The following is a 16503-nucleotide window of genomic DNA, read 5'->3' on the forward strand; positions in this document are numbered from 1 at the left end:
GACTTCTTAGAGACGTCAAAGATGTGAGGAAAGAAGAAGAGGGTGAAGGCGAAGATGACCCCAAGGTTCCTAGCCTCACAGGTAGGAGCAGGAAGCGGGCCCAAAGTGGGTGGCCAGAGAGAGAGGAAAGGAGGAAGCTGGTGTTCCAATGAGGAGGATCTCAGTCTTACTGGCATTAAGGCAGAGATCACTGTCAGCGCCCCATTCCTGAATAGTGGCCAGACAGTCTGGTATGAGAGAAGGAGAAGAAGCTGCTGTGGCAGAGCCTGAAAGAGAGCTGGGTGTCATTCGCATAACACTGAAAGTTGGAGCAGAAAGTAGCAATGCAGTGGTTGAAAAGCCAGACAGAAAGGTCTGACCCCTGAGGAACACCACAAGTAGAGAGAGATAGAAGAGAGGAAAGACCCCAGTTGGACTTGAGGGAGTCGGTCATTGAGAAATGAGGTCAGCCAGGCCAGGGCCTGTTCAGTGATACCCAGGTTATCACAGAGGCGATTGAGCAGGATGGCATGGTTGACCGTATCAAAAGCAGAAGGATGATTGAGAAGAATGAGGACAGAAGGAAGGTTAGTATGAAGGTTAGAGAGCAGGTCTTCACGTGTGTTCAGGAGAGCAGTTTCTGTGCTTCGGGCAGCTCTGAAGCCCGACTGGTGGTCGTGGAGACAACCAACAGATGCAGTGTGAAGATTAAGGTGAGAGATGGCCAGCTTTTCCAAGAGTTTTCCCAGAAGAGGAGTGATGGAGATCAGGCGATAGTTAGCCGTAAAGGAAGGATCAGCAGAGGGCTTCTTAAGAAGGGGGTGCACAAGGGAGTGCTTAAGAGGTCAGAGGAAGTTACCAATGGCAAAGGAGTGATTGCAGAAATCGGCCAAGGCTGGAGCAAGACATTGTCTGGGGTGAACAAGGAAAAGAAAGAGAAAGGAGGAGCAGAGATGGCCACAGGCAGGCCAGGAGTGGAGGAGGAAGAGAGGGTGGACAGGATGTCCTGAGTTAGTTTTAGTGATGAATTGAGATGCCAAGGCCGTGCAGAGGGCCTTGGAGGTAACAGGAGAGGTAGAGACTGCAGCAGGATTGGCCAGTTCCCTGCAGATTTTGAAAGTTTGGTCCGAGTTTTTAGATGCCGCAGAGACACAGGCTTGGATGTGTGCTCTCTTCTTGGCGAGGACAGAGTCTGTATTGCCTTTGGAGCAAGCGGCAGGCCAGTTTGTCAGAGGGTGCACCCGATGCCCTCCACTTGTGTTTAAGGGTGACTAGGTCGGAGTTGTAGCAAGAGTTGCACTTGGATTTGGGCTTCAAGCGGATCCTCATGACGGGGGCAAGGACATCAAGAGTGTTAGAGATCGAGAGACAAAGGTTAGATAGGGCTGTGTCAGCCAAAGGTGCAAAAGAAGCAGAGAAAGTAGTGGTGAAAGCCTCGGCTGACACGCTTCATGTGTAGGATGCCTGAAAAGTTAGGTGGTAGTGCTGGATCAGCTTGGCCTCAGGGGTTGAGAGAGAGAAGTGGGAGAAAGTGATCACTCCAGAAGAGAGGAATGGTGAGAGGGTTAGAGAGGGGGAGGTCACAGGATATCAGAAGATCATAACATCTATGGTGTGCAGAGCGAGTCGAGCCAGAGGGAAAAATAGAGAGAAAGAGAAGGAAATAGCGAGAGAGAGAGAGAGAGAGAGAGAGTAGAGGTTGCAAAAGAGTCCTAAAGAAGGGCAAGTAGCATCCAGGTGGATTTTCAGGTCTCACAGGAGGAGATGGTGAGGTAGAGGCGAGGAGAGAGGAGCAGAGGTCAGCCCACTCAGACTGGAAGAGGGCGACCTGCCCAGGCAGCCTGTAGATTGTGGTCACAGTGAGAGAAAGGCCAGGAGAGATAGAGAGCCTGCAGACCAGGCATTCATAGGAGGAGCAGTCCAGCATAGGAATGATAGAAGCAGGGATCCACTCCAGGAACATAATGCAATACATTTCAATGAAAAATGGTTACACAGTCATCAAAAGTAGATATGGTGAAAACATGTATTAGCAGTTAAGGGAAGTGAAGGCTTTAAAAATACATGTAAAATCCAGCTCTTGGTGTAGAGCTCCCCGAACCACATCTGGGCATAGGAAAAGGTCAAGGAGCAGATAAGTTCCACCAAAATCAGTTTAAGAGAACTCCAAGTTAAGTAGAAAGTTCAAATATGTCAATGGAACAGAGTCAGTATGCTTGTATGGGGGGAAAAGAAGTGCAGGGGTGGATTCTGCAGCAAGCACAAAGGAGGACTAGAGTAGACCCCAAGGAAGAGCTCCAGAAGTCCGCTGAAGAACCAGAAGCATCTGAAGATGTAGCAAAGCAAGAATAACCTCCCCAATGTTAGTCAATAGAAAAATCAACTGAGACTTGCTTCAAAAGAATGTCTCCTCTGTCCAAAGGTAGCCCTGAGAGTGAGTCTCGAACAATCGCCTACCCCAGGAAGCAGACAAGTATTCAATGCACTGGTTTCGGTGAAAACTACTTCAGTAGTAGGAAACAACCTAGTATGTACACAGCTTCTTTTCCAAGTGCAGATGGTATCGTACAAAAATGTTGACTCAAATTTGCCGACCTGTACGGTACTGCGCTTTTGCCCTGTATCAAAATTCTGACTGAAGTCTCAGTCGGAATTTTGGTACGGTCAAAAAAAAAAAAAGAAGAAAAAAATCCAATTAAACCGAATAATGGGAGCAAAAGTTGCAGGAGTGTCCCCTTCTCCCCTTATTCAGCGCAATGGGCTCAGGAGTTGCAGGGGTGTCAGATTGAAAAAAGGTATTAAACAAAGGGACCCTGAAGTTCCAGCGCCGACCCACTAAGTGGGTGGGAACTGGCATCGCAGGGATAGAGCGTAGGTAAGTAGGTTGGGGGGAGCATGTAGGTGTATGCAGGGAACTAGTGATCTATGTGATCACTGCGTCGCAGCATAATGGAAGTCAGTATTTTCAAAGTCGTCATTATGGGTGGCGCAGTGATCACATAGATCCATGCAGATTACAGGGGACATACATCCTCTGCCCATGAAGACCCCAAAACAGCAAAAAAGAGCAACCATCCTACTCATGTTGCATTCCCTTGATCCAGCAGGGAAAATACCAACGTGAGAGACTTAGGAAAGACTAAGAAACCCACAAAGATGGATCACGGTAACTTGGTGGACAAAAGGAGCGTGGCACAACCTCATACTATTGTCCCATGACAAGGACTGAGGTGGAGGTGACCCAGCACAGCCCAAGGAGTAGAACGAAAGGCTTGACCCAGCACTTGAGTGGAGTCGGGTAGGATGCAGAAAGCCCAGCCTATACTTTAGAAGAGAAAATCCCAACCAGAATGTGCTCAAGCCATTACATCCAGCCAATGACCTTAGGGGCTGGCTGAAGCCAGTCCACCAATCACTAAGAAGGAAGGGTTCCGGGGGGGGATATGTGGGGGGTCTAGTGATGCAGGGGTCAGAAGCCAACCATCTTAACAGCCACTCAGCTTAGCTCAACCCCACGAAGTGAGAGGGAGGGCTCAGGGACTTAGACTGGTCTAAATGAGTTGGAACCAACAGGGAGGTTGCCATGTGTGCTCGCAAAGAGCCCACATGATAAGAAAAGCCATTTTAGGCCTGCCCCATGGCTACCATGAACAAAGGAATCCCTAAAATACAAAACGGTCGAGGGCAGGACTTTAAAAAAAATGCACTAGTATCCAATTGCTACTGATAATGTGTATTGGGTTACCAACGCAGTAAAATGGCGTGCACAGTTAGGGGGCCAAAATTATATTACATCCGTCAGCAGCCTACTTCCTCAAAACCAATGTAGTGTGATACAATTACCGTAGGGAACAATGGGGAGGGCTATGTGGCACCCCTGGGAGCAGGCGCACTAGGTGTACCCCAATGCCACATACCTTCATTAAGGCAAAAAGGGTTGCAATATCAGGGGACTTCAGGTGAAGTCCCGCTGGCCTCCAAAAATAGGTCCGTGGTCCAATAAAATAGAAGGGAAAAAGCAATACGTTGAGGGGGTCCTAGGATCCCCAAACATATCAATTCTGTCATTACAGCAAGTAGTTGATAAAAGACCCAGATAGCTTTTGATACCGAACCCATGCAAATTAAAGTAGACCTGCATCAGCTCATCAAACCATGAACTTAGGTGCTGCATCCCTAAGAGACAGCCTGTGTGCAGAAATGTGCCTGTGCACCTGCAAGGCTTCAGAGAGACAACACAGCGAAGGGTTAGGAATGTAACACCGGGAAACTAATCTGCACATAGGTTTGGTATCAGATCTAGGGACACAAGTGTACAGAGGTCGGGTGTGGCATGCATGTGTACTCCTACCAACGGAGAGGTTATTCGGATGTTTGGCGTAGTAACGCTTTAACATAAGTTATTCATCATGCACATAGAAAATACTGTAAATGGACCAGGCAGCACATGGAGGACACTACAACACAGGAATGGGGTATGTCATCCAGGAACAATGATGCTGAGAGTTCATATACTGGAAGAAGAGGTGTTGTACACAAATTAGATTTCTTATGCAAAGAAACTGTTGTATACGTATGTTTAGCGGATCTAACGGAATTTGGTTGGTGGATACCTGTGTAATCTTCTCAAACTCTCCGGTGGAGGAGGCCAAGTGCAGGATATTATTGAATCTTTGCGACAGCACACTCAGTGGCATCCTCCCGGCCAAGTTTAATGGATCATTCTCTTCTCCCAGGAGCAAGTGACTCGGCTGTGCCAGATCCGGACCAATGCGTTTCCTGGCAAATTAAAAACACAAAAGCAAAACATTATAAGCAATACCAACCTGTCAAGAATATAATCACCCTCTTTCAAAAAGCAGTGGACAAAATATTTATATGGCGATGGCTCCCTGCTTCTTTGGACACTCACGCTCAGAAAGACAACAGTATTGAGCATTCCAGCTCTCAAGCACCCCACTAACCTATCCAAGAAAGAACAGAAGTGGTGAGGCGGTATTACCCAAATTGTTCGAACACAATTTTTCGAAAGCCCGAATTGGCTGAATGTCAAGGGTCCGAATTGACCTTTGCACAATTTTTCCTTCTTCTTATATGCACTATGCACTTATACATGGCTTGAGTAATTGTTTGCATGCAGTTCAAAGCAAAATTTGGCTATTATAAATGGTGCAGGCATTTGCACTTTATATGCACTATGCATTTATACTTGGCATTATATTTGTCTACATGCAGGTTTAAGGAGGATTTGATTATTATAAAAGATGCATGCACTAGCACTTTATTATTGTATACCATCAGCATATACTCCAAAGTAGTGCAACACACTAACATGTTTGCCTTTTGTATGCACTAAGCATTTATACTTAGTATGGGTATGTGTTATCACGCGCCGTAAAGCTGATTTTATTGTCAAAAATTTAGTAACATCGAAAATCCACCCTGTATGTTAATTTTACCTGAACAATTTTACAGAATTTATTGACAAGGTTTTGTTTGTTATCATACTGCTAAACACCGAGCTCTACTGCTGTATTGTTATTCACATGAACCTGTTCCAAACATGCTGACTGCATTTCCAACAGCCAGTAAGTCACCTCTTCACTGTTTGTCATTTTGATTTCTGTGTGTGTTTACATTTTGGCTCCAACCATTTGGAGGAGTTACTGTGAGCAAGCCACAGGAGTGTGGCGAAACGCGTCAGCAAGCCACCTTTTCCCTGGGAAGTCCTTTGGTTTTTAAAAACCGCTACTATTAAACGCTACTATTAAATAAAGTCTTTTATACTTTTCTACGCAATTGTGCAGAAGCAGTTTTTTCCTGAAAATCCTAAGTCTTACAGGCGGCAATCAAAGCCGCGTACTGGCATCATTACAGCAGAAGGGAGTGCAACTCTATTTAAGAAAGGCTTCACCGCCCTACTTCAAGAATATATATATATATATATATATATATATATATATATATACACACACACACACATATATATATATACATATATATAATAAAAAGAGGGGGGAAAAAAAACACACTCTCCGCGGGCCAACAAGGTAGATATGAGTAGAATTTATTAAATATATATTAAAAAAAAGACACAGCTAGGGATAGCAACAAACAAAACAGAGGCAGGACGCCATAGGGCACATCCTACGACAACGCGTTTCACGCTACACTGAACGCTTGATCACGTAAAGGGGAAACTTAACTGGCACACCTATAAAACAAAGTGTGTAGTCCTTTTGCTATTGCGTCCATTCTCACACGAGCTGTATCACAGTGTGGCGTGTGTGGCAGCCATCTTGGAATGGACTGGAGACAGCAGTATGTCTATCTTAAAGAAATACAAGTGACCCCTGGTGTAGATAAAAAAGTCACGTGCAAAGTGCATTTGTATGACTAAATTGTCTGTCAATAACTGAGGGGCACAGATGTAAATTTGTTAAAAAAAAGAAAAGGATATATATATTTTTTTTCAGAATACAAATGCTCCAATGTCTGAACAAAAAAAGTAAAGCTGCTGTTCACAAAAACCACGCTGATCACAAAACATCTAAATATGCTAATGAGCTAGTGACGTAGATATGCCCATAATGGTACTGCAGCTGATCAGACAGATCACATGGCATGGACAACAGTAGTCAGGCATGCGGACTCTTGGGATAATCGGTCAAATCAATGCAGCTGAACAACAAGGGTTCAATAGTGTGTGAGACTGAAGCCGAATGACTGTATGAGCAACTCCAAAACCTAAGGCAAAGGTGCAAAGGCAAACTGGGTTAATAGTTCATAGTAAAATACAACTGCACGGACATAAGTAACAACAATGATACTCAATGAGAAGTAAGCATCATAATGGTACTGGAGTATTCATGTGTACATTTGCATAAAATGTAAACATAATCGAAATTGACAGTTCCAGAAATAAAGTGCGACCACAGTGGCAGAAATTTCATGGAATGAAATGCAAATGCAATCAGAATTAGCAGCTCCAAAATGTAAACAGTCAAAGTTGACAACTCCAGAAATAAAGTGCGACCATAGTGGCAGAAATAGCAGCATGTTGACAAAACTTGAAACCGTAACAATTTCAGTATCACATTAGAGCAAGGTATTAATCAACCCATGGTGCATTGAATAAAATGAAAATGCAGTCAGGGTTAATAGCTCAAAGAATAAAGTGTGAGCACAGTCGCAAATATGTCAGCATATTACCAGGGCATATGATCGTAGCAACTTGATTGCCAACAGAGTACAGTACTTCTGAATCCATAAATATGGAATAAAGTGCAAATGCAATAGGGTAAGCAACTCAAAGAGTAAAGTGCGAGCACAGTGGCAAATATAGCAGCATTTCGGCGAGGCCTATAATCGTAGTACCCTAGATAGCACAAAGACAAATACAAAAAAATGTTTTTCGATGAAAGATCAGAAGTGGAATATAAAAGCAAGAGCCTCAATACCATCATATCAGCCCAGCAAGGAAACAAATTACACATACACTTAGACATATTTGGAAAAACAGTTATGAAATACAGCATAATGACCAGCTGAATGATGGATCAATATTAAGACCCATGAGAAGATGCAAGGAATCGGAGGGTCTGTGAACTTTGGTCAAGATATAGCCATAATATGTACTGCGACAACTGAATCCGAATGCCCTCAATAAAGAGTGCCCATCCCAACCACAGATCTGAAAGAGTTGAAGTGAGATGGACCAGAGAGTGAAAAAAAAGGACTACAAAAATGACATCAAAATATGTTCCAAGGTGACAGTTCCCCATATAATCGTGGACAAAAACAGCCAAGAAAAATTAACAAATAAGCCTAGAAAAAAATAAAATTGAGGCATAATATTACAGAAGCCAGACCAAGGACACTCCTTCTAAAGGTCCGTACTGAAAATATAACCTGGGGGAGAACGAAAACTGAAATTATAAGAAAGGAGAGAAGCACAAAGAGATACCCAGAAACGTATGCAACTCCTCATCCACATTGTGGCCATTGGGAAACGGTGTCAAAATCCAGAATAAACCTTGTTTCCAATTGTCTCAATTTCAAGACACGGTCTCCACCCCTCTGATGAATAGGAATATGTGCCACCGCAAAAAATGTGAGCAAATGAAAGTTCTCATGTTCCTGCCTGAAATGCTTGGCCATAGGGTACGCAGGATCAGAATTTTTAATGGCCCTGAGATGCTGCAAAATTCTTAATTTGAGTTTACATGTCATACTTCCAACGTACCACTTCATGCATGGACGAGAGAACAAACAACGAAGGTAGTATCACAATTCAACTAATGCCTGATCACCTGATTCATTTTGGTGACAGGATGTATGAAAGATTTCAGCACGGTGGCACGAGTGCAGGGTTTACATTTCGAACATTTGCTGAATCCTATGGGAGAGCTGGAGAGCCAATTGGTCATGAGAGGACTTTTATCGATGGGAGGTAAAAAGCAAGAAACTAGCCTCTCAGTCAGGGTACTCTCTTGTAAGTCATGGTAGGACGCTTAGATAACAGGACATAAATCATATCCAAAATGAGAACACGCCAATGTCTTTCAACAATTTTGCGAACATCATTTGAGGCATTGTCAAACGAAATAATAAGTCTGGGTGCTCATCATTCTTGAGAGTCTTATCAGCCTTGATGCCTTACATGAGCTTGTCTCTGGACAATCCACGTGCCCTCATGTAGGCCATTTCAACAGTTCTCTTGTCATAGCCCTGTTTAAAAAAAATCGGCAGCCGCCAAAGCACAGTTATGATCAAAACGTGCAATATCAGTACAGTTCCTACAGAAACGAATACATTCACCATAGGGAATACTTTTTTTGCACGAAGGTGGATGGCGACTGGTGGCATGTAAAGGTAGGCCTGTATTTGACGGTTTTTTGTGCAATGCCGTATGGAATCATGTCCTTTCAAGCATTACAACTACATCCAGATAAATGATTTCACTACAGCTGTGGACCTTGTTGGTATTCATGCTCTTTACAAATGATTGCCAGTCATTTTCTGTGCCCTTCCAAAGTATAAAAACATTGTCGATGTACCGCCACCTGGAAACAATTTGAGTAGGGAAACTGGACAAAAGCAAGTCAGACAAGAAGGTAGCCTCCCACCACCCCATCGTTAAGTTGGCATACTTATTGGCAAAGGTACTGCCCATAGCAGTACCCCTCAATTGTGGGAAAAAGGAATCCTCAAATAGGAACACATTATTGTTCAAACGGAAAAGTAACATGTCCAAAATCATGGAGCTGTGAGCAAAATGATTAAGTGGTTGGGTATCCAGAAAATATTTACATGTTCCCATCCCCACATCATGGTCAATAGAGGTGTACAAGGAAACATCGAGGGTTGCCAAAATAAGCCCATCCTCCCACAGTGTATCAGTGGTGTGTCGTAGAAAGTCCTTAGTAATCCCGGAAATAAGAAGGTAAAACAGAAACAAATGAAAACAAGGCTTCATCAATAAATTGTGCCAAGTGCTCTATCAATGAACCGTACAAAGTAACAATAGATCTACCAAGGGGATGAGAGAGATTTAGGTGTCTTGGGTAGGAAGTAAATGGTGGGTATGGTATGGCTTGAGGGAACAAGAAATGTGGCCAAATTATCCTCAATGAGACCTCTATCTGCCCACTTGGCACAAAGGCATGCAAGTTCGGACTGAATTTCAAGAAATTGATTTTTGGATAACTTGGCATAACACAGACGATCACGCAATTGACGGTTGGCTTCAGCCACATAGTTGGCCCTGTCTTGTATGCCAATGTTTGAGCCTTTGTCAGCCTGTTTGATGACAATATGTCTCTTGTGTAACAAAGAGGTCTGTATCTGAGAACCCCCAGTTTGTGAAGACATTATGTAGCAAGTCTGCATTTAAGTGTGACTCGTGTTCGGAGGGCAGCATATTAGTACTGCTTAGTACGTCTGCCAGAGATTTGTGTTCCCTTGGAACATGCTGTACTAGGAGAAGCATGTGTTTAAATGCCCACAGCCAAATGTTCTGGGCTAGTCTGGACAGCCCTAGAGAATACGTCCCTCCTAGTTTATTTACGTACAACATGGCTTTAGAGGTGTGTGTGAATGCAGACTGTATTTTGTACTAGCTGTAGTTTGAAAGCTTTTAGAGCTTCCAGTGTGTAGTGTGATGGAGAAAATGAGCTCCCCCGCCCGCCCTGTTAGGGAGTCTGTAGTGAGAGTGGCTTCGATAGCCGACGTGTTGAAAGGTTTGCCCTGTAAAAGGTGTCCTTCAGACCACAACTGCAGCGATTGAACCAAAGGTTGCAAAACTACCACTAAATCGTCCCACAGACCACATGCATGCGACCATTGTTTTGCCAGCCACTTTTGCATTGGAAGCATGCACAACAGGGCGTATAGCACTAGGTAAATGCAGGAAGCCATCATTGCTAGAAGGCGCATTGCCTTTTGCACAGTTACCTGGAAACTGGCTATATATTGAGGTATTTCAAAAAGCATGTTTTGCACCTTTTAGTTCGAGGGGAAGACCAGGCTGTCGTTTTTTCGAATTAGTCCCGCTAGAAACTGATTTACTTGACTGGGGACTAGACTTGATTTTTTCTCATTGATGGAGAAGCCCAATTGAAACAGTAGGTTGACTTGAGTATTTTGTTGACACATTTCAGGTTGCCTGTTATTATCCAGTCGTCGAGGTAAGGGTACACTGGAATGGGCTGCCTTTGTAAGTGTGCGGCCACTACTGCTAAGACCTTTGAAAACACTTGAGGACCTGAGGCTATGCTGAATATTAGGACTTTGAACCGGTAGTGCTCATTTCCCACTTTGAATTTCTGTGTGCTGGCAACTTTGAAATATGAAGGTATGCATCTTTCATGCCCAATGTTGTCATGTAATCCCCTGTTTTAGCAGAGGAATTACCCCCTGCAGTGTAGTCATCCTTAATTTGTTTCTGGCTTGACATATGTGTTTGCAGGGCACAGGTCTAAGACTGGGTGCATTGTTAGATCTCTTTGCAACGAGGAAAAATGAGAATCTCCTTGAAAAAGCGCAAAGACGCAGCAAAACGCTCGAGAGCTATAGCATGAGGACTCCCAACCCTTGAACGTGCGGTAAAAATCTGAAGATGGCTGCCAGAGGAGGGGCTTAGGTAGAGGGAAGTCATTGGCTGGGGGCAGTATGACCCAGAGACCAGTGACTGGATATTAGTAGAAAGACAGTTCAGAAACTGAAACTGATTTTTTCTTTACCAAGGATTCCCAGCCTGACGACAGGGAATATTCATGAGCATGTGAATCCATGCCAGACCCCATGCTGGAGAAAAGGCAGAGGTGGTATCAGCTCTACTGCTCCCTTTTGCAGTGAAGCTAAAATCTCCTCTTCTAGAATTAGGTAATGTTCTGATGACCTTCTTGTTCAAGGAGGATGGTGGCGAGGTGTTTCCAGAAATACGACTGAAATACCCTCTGCCACAGTTGTGAGCACCCAGCGATCCAATGTTATCCCCTCCCATGTGTGGGTGAATGATGCGATGTGAACCCCTACTGGGAAAGCATGGAGGGTACGTGAACTGGAGCGTCATTTGTTAGCGGAGGCAGCTGAGACTCCAGAGGCTGAAACTCAGAATCACCCTTAGCCTTCACAAAACCCTCTTTGCTGGTTTGACTAATAAGAGGATGATTGCCCCAGGGGACTGTAGCAGGAAGAGGCAGATGTTCCAAATCCAGATCGATTGGACCTTGTAAAGGCTTGGCTGAGAAAAGTGTGCCGTGTGTTGAAGATGCCCCGCTGGACATAAAGCTTATTTGAGATTTGACCAAATGTTTTTAAAGTCTCTTGCTCCTTCTTTATAGCTTCCAGTTGATCGTCAACTGCCTTTCCAAAGAAGACAATCTTCAATAGGTCTATTGATTATTGTAGCCCGAGTCTCAGGTATTAAACCTGGAATCTCAGAGCCATGAATGGTGTTTTAGGCAGGATCCCCTTCAGCGATTACTCTCCCAGAAGTGTCTGCTGAGTCTAAAATATTTTTTAAGATGCTTAGGGCTACTTGTTTGCTATCTGTGGATATCTTTATATGCTGTGACCTTACAGGTTCGGGCACAGAATCGAGATGTTTCAGTACCTCGTTCCACTGTGTGCCATTATAACTTGCAAGCAATGTGGAATTGTTGCAATGCGTGTTATATATGCTCCTGAGGTTGGTATTCTTTTCCTTAAGGTACACCAAACACTTGAATTTCCTATTGGGCGGTGCCTCAGCACTAGGGTGGAATTCCAGCCCTTTTTATAGTGGTGGGGACCACAAGGGAAACTGGTTTAGCATGTCCTCTAATATAAAGTGGGTCACTCTGGGGTCATCTGCCCGAGTAAGTGAGGGTGTATTAAGTGATGGGGAAATCCTCTTTTTAATGGACTAACAGAGGAATGGCCTTGCTGGTGGCCTTTTTAACATTTAAAATATCTTCGACAAAATCAGTGTTGTCCACTGTTTCTTCGGTATGGATATTAAAATGATTGGGAGGCCTTTTTAACAAATCATCGTATAACAATTGGTCATCAATACAGGAGCTGTGACCACTCAGCTGAAACTACATGAGTGTCAATGGTGACATCTGGGTCATCTTGATAACATTCGTCATGAGCATCATTAGGATCATCCTGGTCGACATATAACATCTTGATCTGCCCGATATTACCCATGGAAAAGGTAATGAAAGATGTCTAGGACAGTATGTGTGGGTGATGTTTCGCGCACTGGTTATTTTCTAAGGGTTGGGCAGTTTCTAAAGGGTTGTCCCTCCCCTTTCTAAATCAAATGTCTTCTGTCTAATTGGGTATTTGTTCATGAAGTTTACAAAAGAGGAGACCTTGTCCATTGTTTCTTTGAAACGTTCCTTTGGCCATGTCCCTGTTCTAGGTGTTTCGGGTAGGGGGAACACAATAGCCCCAGGGTCTTCCTTAGGCCTCTTTTTGTGGAGAGACTGTGATTAAGGGGAATGAGCCTCTGCATACTGTGGCACTTTCTCTGGGATAGAGTGTGTGAGAAATGTGTATGTGTATTATCTTCGCAAAGTGTGACTTTTATATTTTTTCGACGCGTGTTTCGACGTCTGTGAAACACCCATCGAGCGACATATACGCACGCTTAAGGGCGCCTGTTTTTGTTTTTCACCTTGCGCTGAACGCGGTTGTGGAAGCACAGCAGGCTTTTTGGGCACAAGGTTGTTAGGCTGTGAAGTGCTTTCCACCAACGTGCAGCCTTCTTCCGACATCTGTCGAAGAGCGGGTTGGGGTTGTGTGCTTATGTGTGCACGTCTGTCGTCAGAAGCTTTCCCCATAGCAGCATGCTGCGACTGCCTTTCAGGGCTGTGGACTGACACGCGGGAGCCAGAAGGTTCCCTTGAAACGTCTTCAGCCTCCGAAATAGAGCCATCACTGCCTTGGACTTCCAGGTCCGACTCCAAGGTGCTGGTAGGGGTTTCTGTTTCTGCCATCATCGCATGGGGCACTGTGAGAAAACAAAGGTGTCTCGCTTGCTAGTTCCCAGGGATCGGTCGTCCAGTTGGCCAGGACACAGCCGTCACCATTGGATCCAGTTCCTGGGGGTGGACCAGTGGGGGAGGATCACCTGGGCAAGGGGACTTCGGGCAAAGTAAGTGGGAGACCAAGGGTTGAGATGCGGTATTCCCTTCCCTGTAACATGTAACACCTTTTCCCCATCCTACCCTGTAGGATATTTAGAAGAAGCTCTACCCCCCCCTTTCCAACACAAATACTTTCTTACATGGTAACAGACATCCGACTAACACTGTTTACCTGACATGTCCCAACACACAGGTCAGGCAGAGTCAGGCAATTGACAGTAACAATGCACACCCGATGCCCTTTACCTTCCCCATAGGGATAAAAGGCAGCACACTTCGAGCAAGGCTGGACACACGAGGAGACAGCTACACCAAACCGGCAGTTTGAACGGAGAAGAAAGATGGCGAGACCTGGAAGGACGGATTACCCTTGCCCTTTTCAACTCAAACCTGCGAAGCCTCCAAAAGGGAAAGAGTAAGTAAGACCGGGAGTTACAACTCACGTGCGGAGCATCAGATGTCAATGTTATACGTGGACCTACTGCATCGATAACGGCAGAGAGGCAAGCTGGCTACCGTGGTACTATCCTTGACTCGAGAGATCAAAGAAACAAACGGGTTCAACACAGCCAGTGAGTCGGAGGACCATGATAGAACACCGAACTGTGTTGAGCCCAAAGTTGCAAGTAGCAACATAATGCAAGGAATTTGAAATAGAAAGAACATGTGTGTGTTTGAACTTTAAAGAAAGCCCAGATGTGGTCCAGGTGCAGACGAGTCTGGCGCAACGTGGGCGTTCATTTACAAGACTCTGACAGAGACCTGTTTTGAAACTACAAGAACCAGTAGACCATAGAAAAGTGTGGCGAGAGGAGTCAGAGTGGTCTTACAAGGGTCACGTCGAACCCCTTGTACAATCGAAAGTCTGACCAGTTGCCAGAGAAAAGCTAGGGGAAGGGAACCCCACTTTCCGATAAGATTGTGGAATGAGGCAAGTGTGAACCTGACGGAGGGATGCCGAAAGAAAGCTAGGAGAAGGAAAACCCTGCTTTCTGATGAAAATGAGCAACTCATGAACTGTGTTAAAGAAAGGCCATAGTGAACCCAACAGAGGGAGGCCCAAGTCGACAGGCTGAGATAAAACACAGTAAACTGTGAACCGTATGATAAAGCGGCTATATGAACCTGACGGAGGGATGCCAAGGGGATAGCCAATGAGAGTGAATCCTGTACTGTGATAAAGCAAATTGAACTGTGTATCAGACACGACCGAGTGTTGTCCACAAGGAGAAGTTGCTCAAAAGGACATTAAGACCCTAGAACATCGCAAGCTGCATTTGAAAGGTCGTAGTGAACCCAACAGGGGGAGGCCCAAGTTGCAAGGAGGATCTGAGCCCGGCGGAGGGAGATCCTAGGGGCGAAGAGCAATCGCTCAAGTTCAAAACCACCGAAGGAACTCTTGTTGTGTTGAGACTGTCAAGAAAGAGACTTCGCCTCAGGTGGTTTTGATATCGTTGAACTGGAACTGTGAACCTCGTGCTGACGAGGCCCAAGAGTGTGCTGTGATCAGAAGTCCTGCATTGTCCCGTGCTTAAAATGTGGGGAAGGGAGACCCAGTCATACCATCCTGACTTTTCATTTGGTGAACACTTCTTTCTTTTCTGGTGAACATTATACAATGCACCTACATAATAGGGGCCAATTTTAGATGTAGAATTTAAAGTTATTGACAATCAATTAACATCAAAGCTTTATAAAAAAACAACTATTTAATTCTTTGCTACATGCCACGGGCCATCATCCGAACAGTCTTATTCAAAGTGTCACATATGGAGAACTTCTTAGGGTCAAATGGAAACTACTCACAAACCAACACATTTAAAAACAGTGGCTAAATCTATGGGTAACTGTTTTCTAAAACGAGGATACACACACAAAACCGTAGATAAGGCTTTCCAAACAACCAAGCTACTGACTAGAAATTATCTATTGAAACCTAAAGCCAGAATTGAAAACAGCCCTAATACCATCAGATATATCAAACAATACAATGTACAATCCACCAACATTGCGCAGATATTTAACAAAAACATTGGTCTATATTGAGAAATGACCAAGATCTATCTAAAGTCCTGGCCACCCATTCTCAAATTACATACTCGAAGGCCCCGTCCTTAAAGGACAAGTTAGCCCCTAGTATGTTAAAAGAGGAATTAAATCATCCCCACACATCATGGTACCAACGGCTTAATCACAGCATTGGTTTTGGTTTGTACATTGTATTGTGTGATATATCTGATGGTAAAGACCATGTTGAACCAACTTAGTGGTATATTACATAGACTATTTGTGCCAAATGAGATATATAGGTTCTACAATAGTTCCTTTAAAACCCTGAATTTTGCAACACTATAGGGGCATCAAAAACAAGGACATTAACTATCTCACGGCCATACATTTCCAATTGAAATATGGTAGTGATGTCTCCTTGATGAGATTTGCTAAACTTGCACATGTAGGGAACATAGATGCAAGGGTGACAGAGAAAAACAACTTAGATGTTGGGAGGCTAAACTCATTATCAGAATGGAAACACTTAAACCGAAAGGCCTTATCGGTTCCTTAGGTGATTACATACCTAATACACTAACGTAGTAAGAGAACCTATCTAGGTATATGGTAACACTATATTAATTTAGTACCTTACATTGCTGTTATTCTTTGATGGTATCCATCTATAAGTTACGCATTTGTTGCAGTGCTAAACTTCTGCTATGAATCAGTCAACATGTGGCCTCTCTTGATATTATACTCTATACTTCATTTAACAGAAAGTCTAATTTCCTTTTACCCCAGTGGCCATATTCATGTTCCATCTGTTATCCAATTTATAAATGAGCATCTGCTTCTAGCCCCTCTCGCACATATCCGCACTTTAATAGGT

The 16503-nt window shown here is 44.1% G+C and overlaps 1 protein-coding gene across 2 annotated transcripts in view; it reads right to left on the bottom strand.

Annotated features, from left to right (window-relative positions):
- CHTF18 (chromosome transmission fidelity factor 18) overlaps positions 1-16503 on the bottom strand; it is a 1093968-nt gene that overhangs the window by 731470 nt on the left and 345995 nt on the right. For both annotated transcript variants that reach the window (XM_069647269.1, XM_069647267.1), the window contains exon 15: positions 4593-4758. In XM_069647269.1, coding sequence (XP_069503370.1) covers positions 4593-4758 — 166 coding nt within the window. The remainder of the gene's footprint in view (positions 1-4592; positions 4759-16503) is intronic.

Source organism: Ambystoma mexicanum, chromosome 2q (genome assembly GCF_040938575.1).
Source record: "Ambystoma mexicanum isolate Mex_15411 chromosome 2q, UKY_AmexF1_1, whole genome shotgun sequence".
Lineage (NCBI taxonomy): Eukaryota > Metazoa > Chordata > Amphibia > Caudata > Ambystomatidae > Ambystoma > Ambystoma mexicanum.